Source organism: Schistocerca nitens, chromosome 2 (assembly GCF_023898315.1).
Source record: "Schistocerca nitens isolate TAMUIC-IGC-003100 chromosome 2, iqSchNite1.1, whole genome shotgun sequence".
In the NCBI taxonomy this organism is placed as follows: Eukaryota; Metazoa; Arthropoda; class Insecta; order Orthoptera; family Acrididae; genus Schistocerca; species Schistocerca nitens.
Genome location: NC_064615.1, coordinates 459,979,216 through 460,004,860, shown reverse-complemented (window position 1 = coordinate 460,004,860; position 25,645 = coordinate 459,979,216). Strand labels below are relative to the sequence as shown.

At 44.2% G+C, this 25,645-nt stretch overlaps 1 protein-coding gene across 1 annotated transcript in view; it reads right to left on the bottom strand.

Moving 5' to 3' along the window:
* LOC126236349 (ATP-dependent DNA helicase PIF1) overlaps positions 1-25,645 on the bottom strand; it is a 115,081-nt gene that overhangs the window by 28,649 nt on the left and 60,787 nt on the right. Inside the window, 5 exon segments of the mRNA XM_049945581.1 lie at positions 10,425-10,571; positions 10,574-10,612; positions 13,294-13,433; positions 13,799-14,046; positions 24,587-24,720. Of these exon segments, the coding sequence (XP_049801538.1) occupies positions 10,425-10,571; positions 10,574-10,612; positions 13,294-13,433; positions 13,799-14,046; positions 24,587-24,720 (708 nt within the window).

The following is a 25,645-nucleotide window of genomic DNA, read 5'->3' as shown; positions in this document are numbered from 1 at the left end:
TGTCATCTCCGACTGAGTAAGTATGAATTTTTGTTCTAAAACCATGAAAAATAAATACTGAAATAGTATCCCATTCCCTGAATAGAACTACGTGAAGAACCTGCTGCTAATAAGAGAATATTTAAACAATAAAAAAGGCCTATAATTACTAATCCACGAAGGTTCCTCACATGCACTAAGATTGGGTTTGTGGGTTTTGATTTGTTTTCGGGTGCAAAAACAACTAGGGTCAAATGGGCCCATGTCATAACTGTAGGGGGGCAAAAAGAAAGAAGAGTTAAAAACGAATATATGCCAGCCCAACGTCCTGAACTAAAGAGTAAATTTCCTTCACCATATTGCTACGACAGACAAAAAGTAAAACACGGTTAACAGCCCATAATCGTTCGCCAAAACTGCGGGTAACTCAGAAAGCAAACATAAATGAGAACTAAGTGGTTAAAAAAAGGGCATTCCATCAGGAAATGGCGAACTGTCAGAGGTTGAGGCACTTAACAAATGGCGAAGGCAAAACCTAGCCGAAATGATTTCCTCGCGGCGAGAGGACGTCGTCCAAACCGATGAGAGAGGCTTAATTCCCCGGAGCTCGTTTCCGTGAAGGGAGGACCAGTAGTGACACCAAAGTGACACCACCTGCTGACAGACGGCAGCACACAGATTGGAGGGACTGGAAGAACTAGCGGGTGGGGGACAAGGACTGCAGCCTTGGCAGCAGCCTCATTTCCTGTCAGACCGACATGACCGGGAACCCACATAAACATCACAGTGGCTCCATCAAGAGGGAGCAAGTAAAAACTTTCCTGTACCAGTTGCACTAAGGGATGAATGGTGTACAGCACAATGAGGTTCTGAAGGGCAGCGAGAGAGAGAGAGAGAGAGAGAGAGAGAGAGAGAGAGAGAGAGAGAGAGAGAGAGAGAGAGAGAGAGAGCAGATGATGCAATTGAAAAGCCTGTGTTGCCCCATGTGCTGCACGGTCTGATACAGAGTGATGAGCTGTGCAGTAAATATTGACCAGTGTTCCAGATGCCAATACCAAAAAATATAACTGCCAGTAACGAAGGCACACCCGACACCACGATCAGTACAAGAGCCATCAGTATACACGAAGGTACTATCGTGAAGTTCCATGCAAAGGTCATGAAACTGAAGGCGATAGAGTGAGGCTGGAGTAGTGTCCTTAGGAAGTGAATGAAGGCCAAGGTGATCACAGACCACTGCATGAAGTGAAGGTGGTGAAGGGCAGATAGCATGAAGTTAGGTTGTTGGAGCAAGAGCCAAAAGCGAACTCCAGGAGGTAACAGAAGAGGGACACGCCCCATACTGACGATCAGAGGAGTCATTGAAGAAGGAGGCATAGGATGGGTGGCCAGGCATGGCAAACAAACTGCATGCATATCTGCTGAGGAGACAGTCACAGCCGTATGACAGCAGTAGTTCGGCAGCTTCTGCACACAGACACTCAACCGGGCTAGTGTAAAAGGCGCCAGTGGCCAAACGGAGGCCACAACGGTGGATAGTGTCGAGACAGCGTAAGAGGGATGGACGTGCAGACGCATAAACAAATCACCCTTAGTCAAGTTTCGAATGGACAAGGGAACGGTACAAATGGAGGAGGGTGGTTCGATCAGCACCCCACGAAGTACCACTGAGGACACGTAGGACATTGAGGAACCGCCTACAGTGGGCTGTCACGTAAGACACCTGGGAGGACTGAGAGAGTTTCCTATTGAACATTAGCCCCAGGAATTTTCTACTTTCAACAAATGGAATGGCAACAAGCCCAATATGTCAAGATGGTGTGAGAGACCAACTGCGCCGCCAGATATTCAGACAGACAGTTTTGTCTGTGGAAAAACAAAAGCCATTGTCGATGCTCCAGAAGACGATCAAGACTTCGCTGAAGATGCCGCTCAGTGATGGATGGATGGATGGATATGGTGTTATGGGCACTCAACAGTGTAGTCTTTAGCGCCCGAACGGAAACAACAACGGACGAGTGTCACTAAAATGCAGCAAGTGCAAAAATAGGATTAAAATTATAGGTGAAAGTCTACAGAGGCAGTTTGCACGTCAACAGTAGCACATAATGAGAACTGCAAGAGAACGGAGGGGAAGGGGTAAAATGAAAGACATAGCACATGTTTGGAACTGGCCTATTACAAGAATAAAAAAGGAGTGGTAAGCCACTCGGCAACACACTAAAAATTCCAACCTAAAATTTTTTGACTGAAGCCCAGAAACATCACAGTACCTTAAAACTTTCTTGACACTCGCCTTGTCATCGGCTAAAATCGAGGGCAGATCCCCACTAATATTAACTTCCACCCTGACAAAACGATATAAATCACACTCAACTAAAATGTGGCGTACAGTGATTCGTACGCCACAGGCATCACACAGAGGGGGTTCCTCTCGCCGTAGTAAGAAGGCATGCGTAAGAGGACAGTGCCCTATGCGAAGACGTGTAAGGGTCACTTCGTCACGCCTAGGTGACCGGCAGGAGGAACACCACGGCTGGATGGTGGGTTTCACCAACCGCAGCTTATTTTCCCTCACCGCCAGCCATTCCTCCTCCCACAATTGCATATACTTCCGCCGCAGCACAGAAACGACACCTTGCAAAGGAATAGAACATTGTGTCACATCAGGTAACCTGCAGGCGTCCTTGGCAGCTCTGTCAGCTTGTTCATTTCCCCGTATGCCCACATGCCCTGGCACCCAGCAAAAGGACACTTGCTTGCCCTGTCATTGGAGGATGTACAGTTGGTTGTAAATCAGCTTTCCAACTTCTCCGCTGGGTACAGGTTCTGCAGTGACTGTAATGCGCTCAGTGAGTCAGAGAAAATTAGGAAGTGTTTGCCCTGCCGCTCAGTGAGACAGGTCTATGGAGAACTGCAATAGAGCCCAAAATAGTCAACAAAAAGGGAGCCGGAGATGCCTGGCAGCGGTTAGCAAACTGCAAGGCTCGAGTCACCATACCAGCCGGGCATGAATCATATGTTCGATCACCTTGAAAATGCAGCTGGTGAGAGAAACAGGGCAGTAGCTAGAACGAAGGTGTTTATCCTTACCGGGCTTAGGTACAGGTATGGCAGTGACTGCACACGCCAGTGCCTGGGAAACGTGCCCTTTGCCCAGATGCAATTGTACGTATGAAGAAGAAAGGGCTTGCCTGCAAGAAAAAGGTGCTGCCAACATCTGTATGTGAACATCGTCTGGCCCTGGGGCCGAGGATCGGAATGAAGTGAGAGCACGATCTAGCTCCCTCATACTAAAGGCACCATTGTAGCACTCACTGTTCTAAGAAGAGAAAGGCATTGCCCGAGCCACCTCCACCCATTGCCAATGGAGGAAGGCAGGGTGATAGTGTCAGCAGCTCTGAATCTCCGCAAAACAGAAGATGGAGTGAAACTGTTAAAAGAACTAATAAATGGGATCCAGCTAGTTTTTTTGCTATACCAAAGAATGAGAGGACACTGAGCATGCAACTGTTTGTAACGAATGCAGTTTGCCAATGTAGGATGACGGTTAAAAATGAGGAGAGCGTGCCTCTGCATGCGGATTGTGTCACTGCACACCCAGTCAACCAAGGGACTGGAAAACGGTAAAGTGGAAGTGCAAGGGATGGAAGGTTCTGCGGGGGTAAGGATAATGTTTGTAAGATATTCTACTTGGTCATCGCAACTGGGGAAATGTTTTCGCTGAAGGCCGCCAGGAAGGAGTAAAGCCTCCAGTCACCCTTAGAAAGCTACCATTTGGGGGTGTATGAAGGTCGGGTAGGAATCAGCAAACGGATAGCAAACAGGAATTGGTCGCTCGAGTATGTATCAGAACTGCTTGAAGCCAGGTAGCAAGGGAGATGGGTTGATTATGTATGTCATCCTGGGTGAGCAGCATGACCCCCCCCCACCCCCCCCCCCCCCCAGTGAGATTGAATGCCGCCCTCAGGAGGGAGGTCAAAGCGAGCCGGGAAGAAATGAGAGAGCCCAAAGAAGTTGCGAGGACACAATTTTGTTTCCTCGAGGCTGAGAACAAGTGGACGCTGCAGTTCAACGAGCAGCCGAAGTCCTCTTTTTTGGATTGAAGGCCACAAACATTGCATTGGAGAATAGTCACAATGAGGGAAGGGAAGCAAGGAACAAACCCTGTGAGGCAAAAGTTTTGTGGCTTGTTGCACAGCTGGAGGAGGAGACGGGGATGCTACCATGATGCAGGGCGATTTTAAAACTGTGGTGCTGAATCTGAGGTCACATGTCTGCGTGGCCACATCCTTCATGGAGTGAGATTTAGCAAGAACAGTATTGTAAGAGCCAGATGGTAGAATGCAGGGTTTGCAACTAGCCAATAACTTACAAGCGACTGGGTAAGGCAGGTTTTCCTTTACCCAGCTCTCCTGGACAGCCTGCTCATCAAGATACATGGGACAATCTCGAGAGGAGGGTGCACGGTTGCCATTGCAGTTGATACAGTAGGGAGGAGGCGGCAGACAGTCGCCCTTGTAAGCACGCAGGTTTGGCCAGATGTGGCTGAAACGCTGACACTGGTAGCAGTGCATTGGGTTTGGAACGTATGGTCAGACTGTAACAGGATTTAAAGGTTAGTCCTAAGAAGACTGCTGTGGTACCATTCACGAAGAAGCAGATCCAACACTCCAGTTGGAACCTAAAGCTTTTCGATGAAACTCTACCTGTGAAGGTGATAGTGAAATATCTAGGAGTAACCTTAGATGAGAAACTAACATGGATCCCTCACATTAAGAGCATCTGCTCCAAGGCGGAAGTTACTCTAGTGAGTACCAGAAGGGCTTCTGTTAAAAACTGGGATCTAAACGCAGGTTGCAGCTAAGGAGCTTGCTAAGCTGCAGAGCCACAACAGGCAGAATCAGCAGCACACCAACCGCTGGGATGGAAGCCATGCTGGACATGCGTCCACTACACCTTTGAGTCAAGATTAAGGAAGCAGCTGGTGCATACAGACTCAAAATTGGCAAAAACTGGATCTCATTGAGATATCCAGAATCACACACTGAAATAGTGCATGAGGTAAATATAGGAAAGGCTGGGGAAATGCCAGCCCACTATATAATAACTCCCAACTACTTCAACAAGTCTTACAATATAATAACTGGAAGCAGGTAGCAGTGGGAAAAACAGTTCGACACTGTACAAGGGACATTGTCTGGTTCACTGATGGGTCGAAATCAGACGATGGCACTGGGGCTGGGGTGTACGGGGTTCAGCCAGGACTGGAGGGCATCATCTCTCTAGTAAAACTGGCCTTAGTATTCCAAGCTGAGGTTACTGCAATCAGGGCGTGTGTGGAGGAGAATACGTGTAGGTGCTACAAGGACCATAGCATCTTCATCTATTCAGACAGCCAGGCAGCTCTGATACCATAGACAGCTCCCACAACAAAATCTAAGATTGTTGCAGAATGTCTCGGGGTTCTGGTGGAGCTAGGGGGAAGCAATAGGGTAAATCTAGTGTGGGTCCCTGGCCACTCAGGGGTTGGTGACAATGAACAAGCCGACAGATTGGCTGGGATAGGGCCAAAGACTCCATTTATTGGACCGGAACCTGTCCTGACAATCACCAAGGCTATGATCAAACTAAAACTATGCAACTGGCTTAAAAGAGAGCGCATAGAACACTGGACCAAAGTCTATAAACAAAAACATGGTAAGGTAATGGTGCCAAAGCTGTGTTTTAAAAAAGCTCTGTAGTCCTGGGCTTGAACAGGAAAGAGATTGAACTCATGGTTAGACTGATGACGGGCCATGGGAATTTCAAAAAACACGTACATGCAATGGTTATAACAGAAGACGACCCTAAATGTAAGATCTGTAATGAGAGCGAAGAAACTGCATCACTTCTAATCTTCAAATGCACAGCATTGGAGAGCAAGAGACACAGAATTTTCGGGACAACTACACTTGAAGAAACTGTGTCTAACAAAGGGACTCCTTGAACTATTTAAGGGCATTGGTTGGCTTTATTAGATATACAGGGAGCAATTCCACACAATTAACTTGGGCAGTGGCAGGTTAGACCAAAGATTTTTTAGCTTCCCTGCCAAAATCAAATCAATGACCGACAGTGGCAACTTCATAAGCTCTTTGATGGAAGCACCATTCTATCAACAGTGAGAAAAAGAGTGCATGTGGTCACTAAGGATGCATCAACCTTTTAAATCATCCGATGGACAGCAATGACATATTGACCAGAAAGGTATATTTGGATTTCAGCCTCAGTCAGACCACCGAACAGGCTAGTGTACATAACACCACGGGAGTAATTCACAGTTCTATGGGCCTTGACACTAACAGGATAGCTGTGGAGATGCGAAGCGGCAAGCTGCTGCTGTTGTGCTTGAGAATCAGAAGCTGTCTTCAAAAGCAAAATGCTATTGCGTAAATGAGAGCAGGATTTCACAGGGCCGGCAATTGCATCAACACCTTTCTGAATAAGAAACGGACTTACCATTGCAAAGGACTGACCGTCTTCAGCACGTGAATAATTGGCTCATGGTAAGAAAATTCCTCATGATTGCCAGCATTTCTGATGGCGCCCTGAGAGTGGGGGGGGGGGGGGGGCTCACCAGCCTTAGGTGATTGTTAACACCCCAGGCCACACCTCCCGAACACCTGACAGAGGGAGTAATCGGCAATTTGCGAAGGTAACAGCTCAGGCAATCGCCCCTCCCTGGGCCTGGCCCGTACCAGGGGGTATGTGCGAACCCTACCTGTTGACCCAGGGCTGGGAATTACACATTACACAGACACCTGTTAGGCATCATCAGATGCGTGGGCCAGCCTTCAGGAGCACATAGGGAGGAAGAAGAAAAGGAGGAACCTCAAATGCTGATGCAGAGGAAGGATAGGAGAAGGTGAAGAAAGAAAGAAAGAAAGGAAGAAAGAAAGGAAGAAAGAAAGGATCGAGTGGTGCGACCGTTCTGATGTCTGCTACTGAAATGCGAAACACATTCCCAAAAACACCCCAAGGGTGGAGAAAAGGAATAGCAAGAGGATAGACATGCAGCATGGAAGAGAAAAGTTGTTGCAAAGGCTAGGGCCCCGTGGTAGCCAAGCACAAACCCACCAAAGAGCATTGAGCCCACTAGGGGGGGGGGGGGGTGTCTCTCTGATGCCTGATCTTTATAAACTAGTCAAACCACTGAGGTATTATGCAGCACATGCTCAGTTTGTTCATCAGATGACCATGCAGAACAATGCCTAATAACTTCTAGAAGTAAAGGAACATGGAATCAATATGGGTGCTGGTAGCTACTGCTTTCTGGGACTCGTGGATGGACGCGGCAAGCTCGATTTCATGTGACCATTGTTTGCAGGATCAACGTTGACTTCTGGAAGAGTTTTTCATCCTCCAGAAAGTTAATACTACACAAACATAAAATGTGTTACAAAATTTTACAGACAGACAGACGTCAGCATAACAGGTTGATGTAGTAGTAGTAGTAGTGTGTGGGGGGGGGGGGGGGGGGGGGTGCGCGCGCATGGGAGCACGCATGTTTTCAACAATCCTCCATGATGAGAGCAGTGACCTTGCAATGATTCTGCTGCAATTTGACTTTCTTTTCACAGGATTTCATTTCTGTATGTTGCTTAATACTATTGAAGATATGAAAATTGACACTTTCTTCTCTTATGCAGCACACGAAGAAATAGTGGGGGCACACACACACACACACACACACACACACACACACACACACACACAGTGCTTATTTGGTCCCAGCTCAACTCCAAGAGTCCAGTCCAGTGCTGGCTCAGATGTACATTTAAATGGGAACTTGGGCATGCGCATGACGGGTAAACTTGTTACCATTCAGCTAAGCAGCTGAAATGTGATATACTGGAGCACTACTAAATATAGAATGTGCCACCAACTGCTTTGCTTTGCTTTGCTTTTCTTTTCCTTTCAGGAGGAGGAGGAGGAGATTAGTGTTTAACGTCCCGTCGACAACGAGGTCATTAGAGACGGAGCGCAAGCTCGGGTGTGGGAAGGATGGGGAAGGAAATCGGCCGTGCCCTTTCAAAGGCACCATCCCGGCATTTGCCTGAAGCGATTTAGGGAAATCACGGAAAACCTAAGTCAGGATGGCCGGAGAGGGGATTGAACCGTCGTCCTCCCGAATGCGAGTCCAGTGTGCTAACCACTGCGCCACCTCGCTCGGTGTTCTTTTCAGTTGCAGTCTATGCATCAAAGTCTGATGAAAATAAAAAATGAAACCTCTAAAATTATCACAAAGTGCTTAAAACCAGTGACAACAGATGAAATTTACCTGCAGCCCAGAACAGCACCACCACCAATTCCACCGAGAAGTCACACACTGCATTGCTATAAGCTTCCAAAATTGATATTATAATTTAGTAATCTCTTGAGATCTACATTATCACCACAAGGCAGATAACTTGAAAAGCCCTGAAGTTCAAATTGAAAATGGTAAGGACTTTAGAACTGTTTCCTAACTGGGGGCCTCTGCTGGGACACATTGTATTTATGTTGGAACACACACTTAATGAACTGCAGTTGGTGTCTAATCATAGTTATAACTAAGTATTAGGTTTGAACTATAATACAACTGGTCATAATTTTATGATGTCTTTGACACAATTAACAAAACTAATAAGCATTGTATTTTGGGAAGTATACTGCCCAACTTTCCATTTGACTAGATAACTTAAGTAACTATAATACCACATTAACACCACATCTATCTTTAAAAAAATTCCAGAAGAAACTTCAGTTTATAAAATGACTGCAGACTAAGAGACAATCAAAATTTTTTATAGAAACACTAGATTTCAAATGCAGGAACAACAGCAAAGGCATGAAAGAGATGAATCGAACAAGGATTAGATAGGGAAGTCGATGTAACTTCATGTCAAGATGATTCAACAGGAAGGAAGGAAGGAAGGAAAGCGGACTCAGCAAGCTGTCAAGCAAGGATTATTAAAGATGGATAAGACAAAAACAGAAAAGATATTACAAATAATTACAAAGATGAAATGTATCAGATAAATAATAATATAACAAACTGATAAAACAGGGAAGATTGCTTCTCACTACGAAGATGACACGTTTAGTAACCAACAGGCACAATGAAATACTGTTAACCTAAGCTTTTAGCTAACGCCTTCTTCAGAAAGGAAACCACACACACATTCACACAAACAAGCACACTTCATGCACACGGCTACTAGGTCCGCCGAGATTGGACTGGGCCATGTCACAGTACTGTTGATATTCCAACCTGGACTTTCTATTGTTTGAAACAGTAAAGAGTTCTAAATTTGATGGTGATATCATATGGAAGAGAATAAAGGGAAGATTAACTGCAAAAGGTATGAGCATAGATTAGTAATCTGGATAAACTTTGTCGTTGGAATTGAGCACATGCTGTAGAGGAAGTTAACACCTATGAAGTCATGAGGAGCAAGTTCATATTTGTAGAATTGAAACTTCTTGAATACTGTCAATCAGTTATACGATTTTACAGGATTAAAGCAACAAACTAGACACTGAATGAATCGCAGTTAAAGCATGGAACTGTCATATATTCATTTCGGAGAGATGAATTTAAAGAGAAAAAAAATGGCAAGAGGCAGACAGGAAATAATAATCCATTAAAAAAGCTATGAATCTAGAGCCTACCTCAACAACTTAGAACAGTTCCAAATTTATTTATTGCTAAAAAACCACACTAAGCTTGCAGTGGCTTCATGGTACATGGTCAGATTTAAATTTGGTGCGATCTGGGTAAACAAAGATTCTCTCTTCAGTTCACTGATTTGATCCATAATAGCTTCAGAAGATGGATGGACAGATGGATGACTCATTTATAATATCCCATCAGTGATGAAGTCACAAGAGGCAGAACAAGCTCCGATTGGCAAGAATAGAACAGGAAATCTGATGCACTGTTTTGAAGTTGCTTGACATGTAAAATGTCAAAAACCTTCAGTAGAATGGCCTGGTGGAGATTTCAGTCCAGCTCCTTCAATGTCTAGAGTGTAGCACTTCACATGATCTCAGAAGAAAATGTGTGTGAGCTTGCTTACTGACTTGCACTTTAAACAAATTTTATTGAAGATAACAAACACTTTCTCATTGTTGCTTCCTTTGCGGATGAGGAAAATTAATGTAACTGGAAACATTATATAACTGTCTTCTGAAACTTCCTACCCACAAAGTGTCAAATTAATCACAGTGTGATCAACATACGGCAGTTGGAAATATTAGAAAACCAAATATTACATACGTTTTAACGAAAACACAAAGTAAGAATGTAGATAAAAAAAAAATAGTTACCATACAACTTTTATCTTACAATTCATACTGTGAAGTTTTCCAAAAGCTGTAAGGACAAATAGTTGAGAGAATAAAAAGGAGTTAAATCTTACCATCTTCATTAAATTTTGTAACAACACCTCTTGCACCATTCACAAGGCCTTCCGAAACATTCAGGTTTTTCATAAGCATCACCTGTGCTCCAACTTTCAGCTCTATCACACTTGCTACTGGTGTCTGTTGATCTAACTGTTTGATATATATGGGTCACTATCAACAGCAGCAAACCTTTTTGTTTCACCTAATTAGAAATAGGAATATATTTAAATAAGAAATAATAATACAAATCAGGAACATACATTTCCATGCATAATGTAATTTCATAATGTGTATTGTAGTCACTGCATATCACAGTCCAGTGGCCAACTACTACAAATCACATTTCCTTATGGCTGGCCACACAATGCTACTGCCAGTTACAACAATAGTGTCACCTCACTCACTTTATACATTACATGTTTCCTGTCAAGAAGATTAATACTCCATGTGCCATAATCGGGGGGGGGGGTCGGTGGGGGGGGGAGACGGGTCGGTGGGGGGGGGGGGAGACGGGGTCGGTGGGGGGGGGGGGAGACGGGGTCGGTGGGGGGGGGGGGAGACGGGGTCGGTGGGGGGGGGGGGGGAGACGGGGTCGGTGGGGGGGGGGGGGAGACGGGGTCGGTGGGGGGGGGGGGGGGGGGAGACGGGGTCGGTGGGGGGGTGGGGGGGGAGACGGGGTCGGTGGGGGGGTGGGGGGGGAGACGGGGTCGGTGGGGGGGTGGGGGGGGAGACGGGGTGGGGGGGAGACGGGGTCGGTGGGGGGGGGGGAGACGGGGTCGGTGGGGGGGTGGGGGGGAGACGGGGTGGGGGGGGAGACGGGGTGGGGGGGGAGACGGGGTGGGGGGGGGGGGGAGACGGGGTGGGGGGGGAGACGGGGTGGGGGGGGAGACGGGGTGGGGGGGAGACGGGGTGGGGGGGAGACGGGGTGGGGGGGAGACGGGGTGGGGGGGAGACGGGGTGGGGGGGAGACGGGGTGGGGGGGAGACGGGGTGGGGGGGGGGGAGACGGGGTGGGGGGGGAGACGGGGTGGGGGGGGGGAGACGGGGTGGGGGGGGGGGAGACGGGGTGGGGGGGGGGGAGACGGGGTGGGGGGGAGACGGGGTGGGGGGGAGACGGGGTGGGGGGGGGAGACGGGGTGGGGGGGGAGACGGGGTGGGGGGGGGGAGACGGGGTGGGGGGGGGGGAGACGGGGTGGGGGGGGGGAGACGGGGTGGGGGGGGGGAGACGGGGTGGGGGGGAGACGGGGTGGGGGGGGAGACGGGGTGGGGGGGAGACGGGGTGGGGGGGAGACGGGGTGGGGGGGGAGACGGGGTGGGGGGGAGACGGGGTGGGGGGGAGACGGGGTGGGGGGGAGACGGGGTGGGGGGGAGACGGGGTGGGGGGGAGACGGGGTGGGGGGGGAGACGGGGTGGGGGGGAGACGGGGTGGGGGGGAGACGGGGTGGGGGGGAGACGGGGTGGGGGGGAGACGGGGTGGGGGGGAGACGGGGTGGGGGGGAGACGGGGTGGGGGGGAGACGGGGTGGGGGGGGAGACGGGGTGGGGGGGGAGACGGGGTGGGGGGGGAGACGGGGTGGGGGGGGAGACGGGGTGGGGGGGGAGACGGGGTGGGGGGGGAGACGGGGTGGGGGGGGAGACGGGGTGGGGGGGGAGACGGGGTGGGGGGGGAGACGGGGTGGGGGGGAGACGGGGTGGGGGGGAGACGGGGTGGGGGGGAGACGGGGTGGGGGGGAGACGGGGTGGGGGGGAGACGGGGTGGGGGGGAGACGGGGTGGGGGGGAGACGGGGTGGGGGGGAGACGGGGTGGGGGGGAGACGGGGTGGGGGGGAGACGGGGTGGGGGGGAGACGGGGTGGGGGGGAGACGGGGTGGGGGGGAGACGGGGTGGGGGGGAGACGGGGTGGGGGGGAGACGGGGTGGGGGGGAGACGGGGTGGGGGGGAGACGGGGTGGGGGGGAGACGGGGTGGGGGGGAGACGGGGTGGGGGGGAGACGGGTGGGGGGGAGACGGGGTGGGGGGGAGACGGGGTGGGGGAGACGGGGTGGGGGAGACGGGGTGGGGGAGACGGGGTGGGGGAGACGGGGTGGGGGAGACGGGGTGGGGGAGACGGGGTGGGGGAGACGGGGTGGGGGAGACGGGGTGGGGGAGACGGGGTGGGGGAGACGGGGTGGGGGAGACGGGGGGGGGGACGGGGGGGGGAGACGGGGGCGTCAAGTGGAGAGACCTCTATCTATTGCCTATCACTAATCTGAAGCAAGGCACTTTATCAAGTAACTGTTGATATGTTAACATAATTCACTAAGCCAAGCGGGAGAGAACACACCGTTGTGTGCTCCAGGTGGAAATTCCAAATTTATCAACTGCATTTTTGCTTACCTAATGCTAAAAATAAACAAGTCTGGGATGAAAGGTTTTATAGAGTACAACAAAAACAAAACAGTTTCAAAGACGACATGATAGACAGAAGGCATCAGGAGCTTGCAAGATAATACAGAAAACAACAAACCACAATGTGTATCAGTTCCTACTATTAAATGAGTAATTGCTCCATTTAATATCACGACTTGTTTTAATTCTGATACTCAACAGCAAACCATTAAGGGATAAAACAATCTATGCCATGTGCTGTTATCTCGTTAGTCTTTGTTTCTGCTCAGTACATTAATGCAACAGATAGAAGAAAAAAATCGAAAACATTTATGGCTATAATGAACATGTTTGCAACATCAACATCAAGGTTGTGTGCAGCTCAAGTACCATTCAATATCAGAAAAGAGAACACATGTGAGGAAGTGAAGCTGCCCCCCCCCCCCCCCACACACACACACACACACAATATTTGATCCAGAAATACTAATTCATTATATAAAGAACATACATACTAACCTGGCAACTCTGCCATTTTAGTACGGTTGATCAAATCTGCATCTTGCATATGGCTGCACAATCTTGTTGCAAGTATTCCTTCCACTTCAATCTTATGTTTTGACGTAGATATTAACTTATCCGAAATTTCTGGAGTGATCCTGAAGTAGAAAGGAAGTACCACACTAAATCAAAATATTCTCTCTTATTTTCATGGCAACATTACTTAATTATGTGTAAATTAGAAGGATACTCTTCTTGCTCATTTTAAAATGCTGACAAATTCTACACTTCAGTTTTGATTACATACTTCCATTGTACAAATGACATACACGAAACCATTCAAGTTTTATTTTATTCTGAAACTGACATGTAGACAAGACGATTTTATGACAAATATTGAAGTAGCCTAATTCAACAATGGTTTTGTTTCTGACAATTTTAGTCATCCTCCAACCTTTCATAAACTAAATTAAGAATATATTCTGTTCAGAAAAGATGTGACATACACACTGAAGGCACGAACCTGCCAATCCGTACATTTTGCAAGATTTTAATGAATTCTGGATCTGCCTGGCGATGCACTTTATTAAGTTCAAAGCTTGTATGTATAACCTGGTCCCAGACAGCACTCTGGAAACAAAATTTTGCTTGACCAGGTTTTGCATCACGACAAACTGGTGGAAGCTGAAGAAAGTCACCACACAGGATAAGCTGTATTCCTCCAAATGGTCTCTCATTGTTCCTCACTATTCGGGCAACATATTCCAGTTTCTGTAACAGAAGAATTTTTCATTACAAAAATGATAACCAAGTTATAAAATTTTTACTTTAAAAACATGTTTTCCGTGCTCTTTAACACTATGAAACAGCATGGGGGGGGGGGGGGGGGTGATGGGAAAGGGGAGGTGAAGGAAGAGTGCACACAAGCTGTACATCAGTGGAGTTAAATTGGAGGCATGGGACAGAGGTGGAGGTGGCAGCAGTGGGGGGTAGGGGGAGGAGATAGCCAAGATTGGGGCCACGTGGATCCAAAGATAGTAGGCTGTGTTTTAAGTGAAATTTCCAGCTACATAATTCAAAGTAGCTGGTTTTGGACGAAATAATCCACATAGAATGAGTTATGGAGCAACTCCTGATAACATGACTGTTTTTATAGGTGGCCCTACCACTAGCAATACAGGATGTATCCACGTTGGGACTCTAATAGCATGTGCTCAGTACATGCATACAGCATCTCTCACCCCTTTGGCAAGGGAGTTGGAAGGTGGCGTGGCATGGCATGAGGACGGATCATGATATTTCATAGGTAGCCTGTGCGGCAAAATTACGTACTTGGAGAGGTGGGCAGACTACTGAAATGATATTCCTTATTTCAGTGCATGGTGTCCCACTACTTTGTGCAAGGATAAGTATAAGGCCTCTGCAAATGAAGAGGTACATTCTGAACAATGGTTCCCCGACTGAGCAACAAGCTGCGCTCACATATCAATGTACAGTATTTAACAAAAGGCAGTTGTTAACAGCCTGCTGCCACAGTGACTAACAGGGACAGATCCCCAGGGATGGAATGTATTTTCTGAAAACACCTATACAGTGGTGCAGATTAGGATCCCAGGTATCAGTTTGCAGCCATTCACTCTGATGGATCCTCATTCGTGAATAATCAACAAAAAAGATTTTCAGAATTTCTTGCAATCCAAAAGTGCCTTGATAATAGCACTCATTTCAACATGGTGCCACAGTCTAGCAGTTAATTTAGTTGGCTGAAGTGTTAAAGGTCTTTTGGTTCAAATCTCACTGACTGCTATCCAACTCTTTTTCTTACATCTTTATTGAAACAACTGCAATCATTATTTTTATTCAAATAATTGGTTCAAAAACATGTTTTTCTCATTTCTAATCCTTTTTTGTGTCATGTTCATTGTCATATTAATTCCAAATGAAAGAAGGATAAATAAGATCACATGGGTTGTAAAACAATTAGTAGCTTTGTCCCATCCAAAATATCTGGGAGTCACTTTGGATTATACTCTGACATACAAACAGCATTGTGAGAGTGAAGATGGAAGACAGAAATAATTTCCTTCACAAGATCACTGGTAGCACGTCGGATCCTCAAGCACAAACCCTGACAGCTATGGAAGTAGTAACGAGTTACACTGCTCCAGAGTAAGTGTGGCAGTCTGGTACAAATCCATCCACGCAAACAAAGTTAACAAGGTGCTAAGTGACACGTGTAGGCTTATTACAGGTTATTTGCAACTTACACCACTTGTAAAGAATTTACCAACTTGCAGGCATAGCGCGCCAAGTATTTGCCAATGCATACAGAAATCTGGTTCTTAAGGAAAACTATCCATTAAATGTACACTTTCCAGCATTCCTATGGTTTAGTTCCAGATGGATTTTCCTCGAGACCATTTCAGTCTTGCAAACAACAGCAGTTACAGCAAGAAAACAACTGTGATTTCTCAACTTCATAATAACTAACCATGGTCTCTCCTTTCGGAAACCCATCCACCTGGGTATTAACTGAACTGGATCATGCAAGGTCACTCAGCAATTTTCATTCTGAAGTTGGAAAATCCAGGCATAATCTCCAGAAATTGCAATTCCCTGTGGATACAACCTACTGTGACTGGAGAAATACAGACCATGAAGTACCTATTGTATTGTCAATTTGCATCTTGCACAGATCTTCTGCTTGCAATTCTGGGAGCATATGAAGTCGCAAGACTTTGGTCAAAAGTGAAGCAGCATGATAATTCTTTGTTTCACTTGTTTTTAACGTTAGTTACCATGTTTGTATTTTGTTTCTCACTGAATAAAAAAATACAGTCGTTATTCCATCTTGGACTTTCCACTGTTTGAAAACAATTTCATCACATATGTTAACAACAAGTAGATCCTTCCCTTGAAATGTCATATTTAAGTTATTTACAAGTCTCAAATAGGATCATCTGGCAAGTAGCAGTTGACCAGTGGCTGAGCTGTGGCTGCTTGTGCCCTATGCTTTATTGCATGTCTTCTTGGAAACAATGGATTCTGTGACATTTTGAGAAAGAGTACTTTTGTTTGAAAAGATAATAGCAGATTATGTGGTTAGCAGCTCAGGCACGAACTTCCATAGATTTTTGATGTAAAAATAATTTCAGTAAAGTTTTCCACAACACAAAGGTTGATCCAAAGAGCACAGGGCATGGTCATAGAGTAGTCACAGGAGACTGGTCGCCAGATTGTGACAATGTACTTCCCTCCTTTGTACATCCGTAAACTGAAGAGTAGTAAGCAATTTCCTACTATCTACCCCACTATGCCACAAAAAACACAAACGGGTATTTAATGAAGCTGAATTGACCCTTACGCAGTTTGCCTTACAAATCACTGACAATGCAGTGTACAGTCACTCTCGGTAGGCGTTTATTTTCCACAAGCGTTTTACCAGTACATTATATACATACGTGAAACGGTAAGTGGAATTACAATATTAATGCAAGGAGAAATTGACTGAGAAAAGCTTAATCTGTAAGTGTCATGTTGTTAGGAACCTATACAGTGTTGAGGAAAGGATTGAATTGGTAAATGTGGCATCTTACTGCTGTCTGTCACTGAAAGTATTTTTGAATCCAAGTAGTCATTTTGTAGTCACTTGGAGATGAATTAATGAGTGACCAGAAAGTTACTGCACCATGAGTTTTATTACTGGTGGACTGTATAAATTTTTTTCATTCAATAATTGCTGGAACTTTCTAAGTGGTCTGCACTGGATGGAGCCAAATCCACACCTCCAGTGTCTTTCAAGGTGGGTGTCAATATGTCTGATGGAACAGGACTGATCATGTTCAAAACTAGAACAGTAATCTGCTGCAGTGCATTACTTATGTTGAAATAGCCTAAGTTCCCTAACCCCTATGTGACCTACTTCTGTTACAGGGAGAGCCAATTTAAGCCTCTGGGCCTTTACAGATATATTGTGAGCTGAGACTGTGGTAATGTATTTAATACATCTCATGCTACAAAAGGTATTCCAGCCATTGATAGTGGAGACAATGATATTAACATTGTCAAATACATTTTGACACCATGTTACACTTGGCACAAGCTCTTCAGTGTAGTTAACAGCTGTGCACTTTTTGTTACACACTTAACAACTGCAAATACATTTGCACTCAGTAAACTGAAAATAGCTCCTCTATATAAACACAAGCTCAGTGAAGTTATTTTATCTGCTCACATGAGAGAACAGAACAGGAAACATTGGGTTGGTATAGTCAGACTGTAAAGTGAAAAGTTAGCAGCACTCACCATGGAGGGTAGTTGCCTTTCCTGGAAGAACACTACAGTGGTAGTGAAGGATGACTAAGAATCAGTTTCCCCTCTAGCAGTGTAGAACAGTGTGTAGAGATTTACTTAGATTCCGTTCATGTGTGTTTCTTGACTTACTTAATTCCTTTGGCCCCTATGGGGGCATAGGGCATCCAGGAGAACTCGCCATCCGTCTGTCTTTTGCCATTTGCCTCAATTCTGCCCAGGTCTTACCAACTCTTTTTGCTTCCCCTTCCACTGTCCTCTTCCATGTGCCCCTTGGTCTTCCTCTCTTCCTTGTTCCCTGGGGATTCCATTCCAATGCTTTTTTCTCGATGGCTACATCTGGTTTTCTCAAGGTGTGCCCCAACCAGCCCCACTTTCTCTCTCGTATCTGGTCTTCTATAGGTATCTGGTTTGTTATTCGCCAGAGCTCCTCATTACATATTTTTTCTGGCCACCAGATATTCATGATGCGTCAAAGACATCTATTTATGAAGCTTTGTAACTGGGTTGTTATCTTTTTATCCATTTTCCAGCTTTCACTGGCGTACAGGACAGCCTTCACATTTGTATTAAAAATACGGATTTTTGTTCTGTATGTAATATTTCTATTTTTCCATATTGGATACAATTGTATGAAGGCAGCATTTGCCTTTTTAATGCGGTTTTTCACGTCATCTCTAGCTCCACCATCTTCCACCACTATACCACCCAGAATATTGCTACATGAATTTTGGTATGCCGAGATCGTTACTGCTAGCCAATGAAAGCGGGTTACAAGCTGTGCGCTGTCTGGGGAGGTTAACCGTGCGTTTACTAAGCAACTGTTTCACGACTGGGTATCTCGTCTAGGTTTACCACATTACCAATCAGACTAACATTGATTATAATCTTTTACAGTCATACAACAACCAGTAATATATATTTATAAAAGGGAGAATTTAAATAAAAAGAAAGAATTCAGTTTATATTTGCAAATTTATTTTAAAGATTGTTCATTGAAATTTCAGCATATTATACGTGAGTTATAACTGAGCTGGTGCCTTATTTACGATTGTGAAAATGTGAGATTGGAATCTTACTGAACACATAAAATATGGAGTCAAGATTGGGAGACTGGATACAACACTGCATTCATAAAACAACACACAAAGAACATTGAAACACATGCAAGAGAAAGTTAATCACTACAAACAGATTCAAATTTTTACCCAAAGAATTTACGTTCGTAGCACAATCCTGTCCGTCATGTAATTACCACACACTGGTATACTAAATTCATATTAACTCTTTGTGAAATCTTCCCAAGAAGAATAGCTGAGGGCTACTTTGATGATTACCACATGCTTCACGAGGTCAACTTGGTTTACAGAAAGCGTATAACTCCACAGTAATTTTGATAATAAAATATATTCGATCGAAAAGCAATTGACAAAAGAAAAACCTTGAACTGGTTACTAACGTCTTACTATTAACCTGATGGGTCAAACAGTTATATAAGCACGTGGTACTGGTCTCACAAAGTACACACCACGTGGGTTGAACATAAAGAAAAGTTGCTATATTGAAAATATTATCAAGACGAGACATTATAATCACACAAGCATTCGCATTTAAGATTGATCTTAGTTAGAGTTACTGACCAACACGTGGTTCCACTTATAAAGTAGTGACAAAGCAACTACCGCAAAATAATCTGAACTGGACACGAGAATTACACTCCGCTGCAATTAAAGATAACCTTAGATATTTTAGAGCTAAACCCGAAATAAAAGGTGATTAAATTCTCAGGCTGAACTTAACAATCCCATTGTCCTACGGCCTTAGCAGACACGCGCTTAGCCGGAGATCTTACCATTTCAGACGCTCGCTACCGCCAGACTGCAACTGCCTACCACTGGACCGCAACTGTCTACTGCCGGACTGCAACTGCCACTACCCAGCGTGCTCCTGAGAGTCGCTCACAAAGACAAACGGAAGGGACCAGAGGGGCAGCTTCCTATACCAACATGACAAGGGACGGACCGGACCATACTAAGAATGTATGAAGGCAGCATTTGCCTTTTTAATGCGGTTTTTCACGTCATCTCTAGCTCCACCATCTTCCACCACTATACCACCCAGATACAGGAATGAGTTGACAGTCTCCACTCGCTGCTCACCTATTAACAGGGGCACCTCCATGTTCCCTGAATTTACTCTAATTTCCTTTGTTTTTCCTGTATTTATCTTGAGGCCAGCAGTCTCTGCTTCTTCTTTCAGCAAGTTTAATTTAGTTTGCATATCAGTCAGCCTTGGAGCTAATAAAACTATGTCGTCTGCAAAATCCAAATCCTCCAGACGTTCGTGGATCCCCTACTGGATTCCTCGTCTCCTGCCTGCTGTGACTCTTCTCATAAAAGAGTCTAGAATGAGTAGAAAAAGTGTTGGTGACAAAATGCAACCCTGCCAGACTCCAGTTGTTTCTTTTATGGGCTCTGTCATATTTCCCTTGTGGAGTACGCAGCATTCGTAGCCATCATATATATCTTTTATGATGTTTAAGATCTTCTGTGGTATGTCATACTTCCGCAACATCTGCCAGAGCACTTTATGTTTCACGGAATCGAAGGCCTTTTGAAAATCAATGAATGCCAGGTACATGGTTGCTTGGAATTCTTTGCTTTGCTCTAAGATGATCCTAAGAGTGTTAATAAGATCAACATAGCTGCGTTGTGCCCTAAAACCGGCCTATTCTTTACGCAGTCGCTTTTCAAGGGATTCTTTAATTCTGTTTAAAATAATTCTGGTGAGGACCTTACTGGGCACTGACAACAATGTAATACCACGCCAGTTGTTACAGTCTGACAAATTTCCCTTTTTTGGCAGCTTTACCACCAAGCCATTTTTCCACTCCTTTGGAGATTTCTCTTCAAGCCAAATATGCTTCAGCAAAGGATGGAGCATTTTAACAGTACTTTCAATATCGGCTTTTAAGAGCTCTGGTGCTATGTTGTCTAGGCCTGGAGCCTTTGTATTTTTTAGTGTTTTCAAGGCAATCCTAATTTCGTCCATTGTGGGGCACTGCAAATTTATATCTTGATCTTCTTCAACTTCCTCTGGAACATCTCTTACCTGTTCCTCTTGGTTGTCTTCACAATTTAACAGTTCCCTGAAGTGCTCCTCCCATCTCTGTAGCTGTGCCTGTTGAGTTGTAAGCATCACACCATTCTTGTTCTTAACTGGTCCTTCATATCTGAAGTTCTTCATTGACAACCATTTGGTAATGTTGTAGAGCTCTTTCATATTTCCTTGTCTTGCTGCCTCTTCTGCTAATTTTGCTTGCTCATCTATCCATTTCCTTTTATCTCGACGTAGCAATGTTTTCACTTTTTTGTTCGCCTCCATGTATTCTTTATGCGCTTCGCTCTTCTGTGCTCATGTCTTACAAAAATTTAACTTAAGTTTTAGTTCTTTCCTGTGGCTGATTTCATTCCACGTAGCATCAGAGATCCATTCCTTCCTTTGATGTGCCTTAAACCGTAAGATTTTTTCTCCCACATCTAAATAACTGTTCTTGATTTTTTGCCAGCAAGTTTCAATTCCCTCTTCCATAAAGTTTTCTTCAGAGAGGACCTGGAATCTGTTTTGTAGTTCAAGGGCAAATGTTTCTTTTATCTGTTGGTCTTTTAATCTTGCCACCTCTATTTTCTTGCACCTATGATTGAGCTTGGTTCTATTTGCCACTATCTTCAGTCTGAATTCTGCCAAAACTAGGTGGTGGTCACTTCCAATGTCTGCCCCTCTTCTATTTCTGACATCTAACAGAGAGTGTCGAAACTTGCGGCTTATGACTATGTGGTCTATTTGATTTTCGGTAACATGGTCTGGAGAAACTCACGTTATCTTATGGCGCTTACGATGTGGAAAAAATGTGCCTCCTATGACTAGGTCATGTTCAGCGCATGTATCTATCAACCGTTCACCATTTACATTCCTGATCCCCATGCCATGCACGCCCATGATATGTTCAAGCCCTTCATTTTCTGAACCAACTTTTGCGTTCAAGTCACCCATTAAAATTTTTATGTCCCTAGAATTTGTTTGTCTAAGGACTCCGTTAAGCTCTGTATAAAATGCATCTTTTAATTCTCCTTTAGCTATTTCAGTAGGTGCATAGCATTGAATTACAGTGACATATCGTACATTTGTTTTAAAGCGTGCGGTTATTATCCGTTCTGAGACTGGTTTCCACTCCAGTAAGCTCTTCTTGCTGCTTTTAGGTAGTAAGAGCCCTACACCATTCCTATGCATCACGTCCTCACCTGTCTGACCCGTATACAGCAACACTCCACCATTTTGTGTTTTGAATTCCCCAGATTCTGGCCACCTTACTTCACTTAGTCCCAATATATCTAGCCGATAGTTCTCCATCTCTTTTTCAACCTGTCTTAGCCTCCCTGCTTCTCTCAATGTCCTTACATTCCAAAAACCGATACGGGTTTTCCTTTTCAGGCCAAAGGTCATATCCTTAAGATCCATCCGGCTGTTTCTCCTTTTAGTTTCTGTGATGTGTGTTTTTTGGTGGTGCGGGTTATCAGCCCACAGCCCCCGAGTGTCCTGGTGGGGCTGCCACCTCATGGCCTGGACACCTGCCAAGGCTTTATTTCAGGGCCTTACCCCTTAGATAGCTTGTCTTCACCACGACTACAGAACGCTATCCATCCCTTCGCAGTAAGGCCTATGTGCATCAACGTTGTCCTGGTTTCTAAGGATCTTCCACTGTCCACATTAGGGGACTGTGTCTGCTGCCACAATATCACAAGGAGGAAAAGGAAAGGAAGGGAATATATAGTATGGGACAGAACAGAATAGGATAGGACAGGACACTAGACGGGACATTGTGAGACACACTTTGTCTGGATCCCCTATGGAGACCTGTCTGGCTTGGGAGGCCCTGCCGGTAGTTACAGCACCGCCGGCATAGCCCTCCACTTCATTGTATCACACAAACCCCCTCGCCCACACGGACAGTGTTTCGCTAAGGTGGCATCTCCTGAGGGGGGTGTTTCTTGCATTAGTATTATTAATAACTCCACACTGTCTTCTAAGTAGTGTTAAAATACTTTGTGGAAAATAAACAGCTTTGGGCATGTCTGCACACAACGTCACCAGTGATTCATAAGGTGAGCTGTGAAAGGTTTGGTGTTACTTTATGAAACACCCTGTAGTTGCTTTTTGTTATGTAGTGGGGTAGAGAGATCGGATACTTGCCTCCTTGCTTTTCAGTTAGAAGATCTGTGATGGAGGAAGTGCATGAGCATAATCCAGTGACCTACTCCCTTACTAGAGATGTCCTGCACTTCGAAGTGGTGTATGCATTTAATATTTGATCTTAATCTACTTCATTTAACAAAAAGAAATCAATCTTATACGATTAAAACACTATTTTTAATAACCAGCAATTTTTCATCCCCTGCAATACAACAGGAACTAATATTTATTCCAAGAGAATTGATGAATAGCATCTTTTTGTAGGCAATGTAACGGAATTTACTTTTAAACTTTGAAATATTTTTGAGACAATCAAGAAAAACAAAGTAATTTTAAGCAGTCTCCCCCCCCCCCCCCCCACACACACACACACACAAACACGCCCAAGTCTGGATTTTTAGAATGAAGTGCATTTCACTCATCCCACTGCACCCATACAAAAATTTATGACTACACAAATTTTTTCGCCTACTTTGCCTTTGTTGACTGGAAAATACTGTTTATGTATGAATTACACATACTGATCTGCGTAACTTAGCTTTGACACTGATGAAGCAAGCTGGGATATTTTTACTTCCCCTCTTGTTTTGCCATCTGCCTATTTAAATTCGTTTTTCATTTTTGACTAATTACTATTAACATATGTGAGTATAATCTGCATTTTCATAAAAGAGGAAGACTGGCCGTCAGTTTTAAAGAATTTAACACTAGATGTAATTTTGTGCTTTGTTTTATGTATGAAATTGATTTTCTACTTTATTTTCACTATTACTAGTTAGTATCTTTTGTTATAGGGTGAAATCAGTAATTGTTTTGTAACTTAAATTCTATTGCTGACGTGTAAACAAATATAAATTCTGTACTAATTACGAACATTTGGAAGACGAAATACAAGTAATCTTAAAGTATCTATTTGGCTCTATTCGAAAATATGTTAGCAAAGCCAGCCCTTAGTTAATTACAAAGGAATTAACAGTTTTGTCAAAAGTATTGTTTATGGAACTATATATGTTAATTTCATGATTTAAAATAATAATTTGGCTTAACTCTTGTAGTAGAAGAAACTGTTAAAAAGATGCAATTTTTCGATGTATTCAGTTAATTTAATAAGTTAAATTTCTGTATATTTAACTTCGAACAATGTGTAGTTTTGGCCCTTATTATTGTGAGGATATGTAAGGGCCTGATTTTTGGTCACGGCCAAGTTTCAGACGTGAAATCTGTGTAGGTTAGAACAACAACAATGCTTCCACTTAACAGTGGAATAAGTGTTAACCAATCAAGCCGTGTGTAAAAACAATGACAGTGTCTGCTCCATACGTACCTTTCTATGCTTCAAGAACTGTGAACTTTGTGGTTAGGTTTTTACTGCTCGTAGATGTTCAATAGTAAACTATTGCAGCAGTATGTGGATGTTTGCCTGCAACCTATTAATGAGGCTTATTGAAAGTTAAACAAAAGTGCACTGGCCAAATAACTGAATTACTGGGGGGGGGGGGGGGGGGGGGGGTTGTGAAAAGTGAAAGTAAAAGACTGTGAAATGCAAATGTGCATCAGTCGGCTACATCATTTAAAGTAGTCCGTGTTTGACTTCCACACCCCATTTTTCAACCAGTATAGCAATGCAGTATTTCAACAACGAGGACAACAAACAAAGAAATTAAAGTATGCAAACTGCTACAACTTCCATACCTTACTGCAAATTCCAAGAATTCTGATAGTTTAAAAATGTATTCCTTTTTTGCAGTACCTCAAAAAATTCTCCTTCAACCATAGAAATTTCATCTATTATTAGATGACGACATTTTCTCCACATCTGCTGAACCTGTGGGCGAGTAGCCAATTCAATACATCGTTCTTTGGAAGCCTGACCACTTCCTATTCCTTAAAGAAAAAAGAAAAAAAAATGTTAGTCTGCTGCATTATCTCAATGTGTAATTCTTTAATAAGCAGCAATTGTTCAATTATTAAACAAATACCAAATTATTATTAATAGTAAAACTTAAGTAATAGAGAACTAATTTATTATGGAGACATGCAGCAACACAGGTTAGACTGTGGTAGTGACATTACTAACAGACAAATTTGGAAACATCTGCCATATCTGTCGATTTTTTTGAATTACAACTGAGCAACAACAGAAAAAAAATGTACTTGTCAACTGAAACAACATTAGTTAAGCCAACAGCGGAACTACTGCTAGCATTGATGCCCAAGTAAAAACGGAAAAAAAATTAGTCTAACAGAAAAGTTATTAGGACAGAACGGAGTCAAAATGTCTCACATCCAGTGAAAAGAGGTGGATAGGCCATGAAGGGGCAGGTCGGCAAAATTCAACAATGCTTAATTTTTAACATACCAAATGTTGCACAGTTAGTTCTACACAAATTAAAAAAGAGCCATCATATTTATGAACTCAAGGCAACTATTTACTATCACAAGAATTTATTATATTAAAACTGTGTTTTAATTTTTCTTGTAATATAAGAAACACATTGCATACCATCTACATTTCCGGAAAAAAAACTAACTTCATGTAGAATCTTATTAACTGTAATGTGTAATTTAGATTAAATGCAAAATTTTATAACTCTTCAATAATTTCGCTGACCTTTTCTCTACTAAATTATTTCTTAATTTTGACCAAACAAGCCTGCAGATGGAGAAATTCTCTTAATGCACGCAGTGTTGGCAAGTCAAGAACTGAGGCACTAATTAGGTAATAGTAGGAAAGGGTTAGCATTTTGAGTATATTAATCATGGGAATTTAAACTGAAATATTTGTCAATTCAAAAGAAATCCCTAGGAA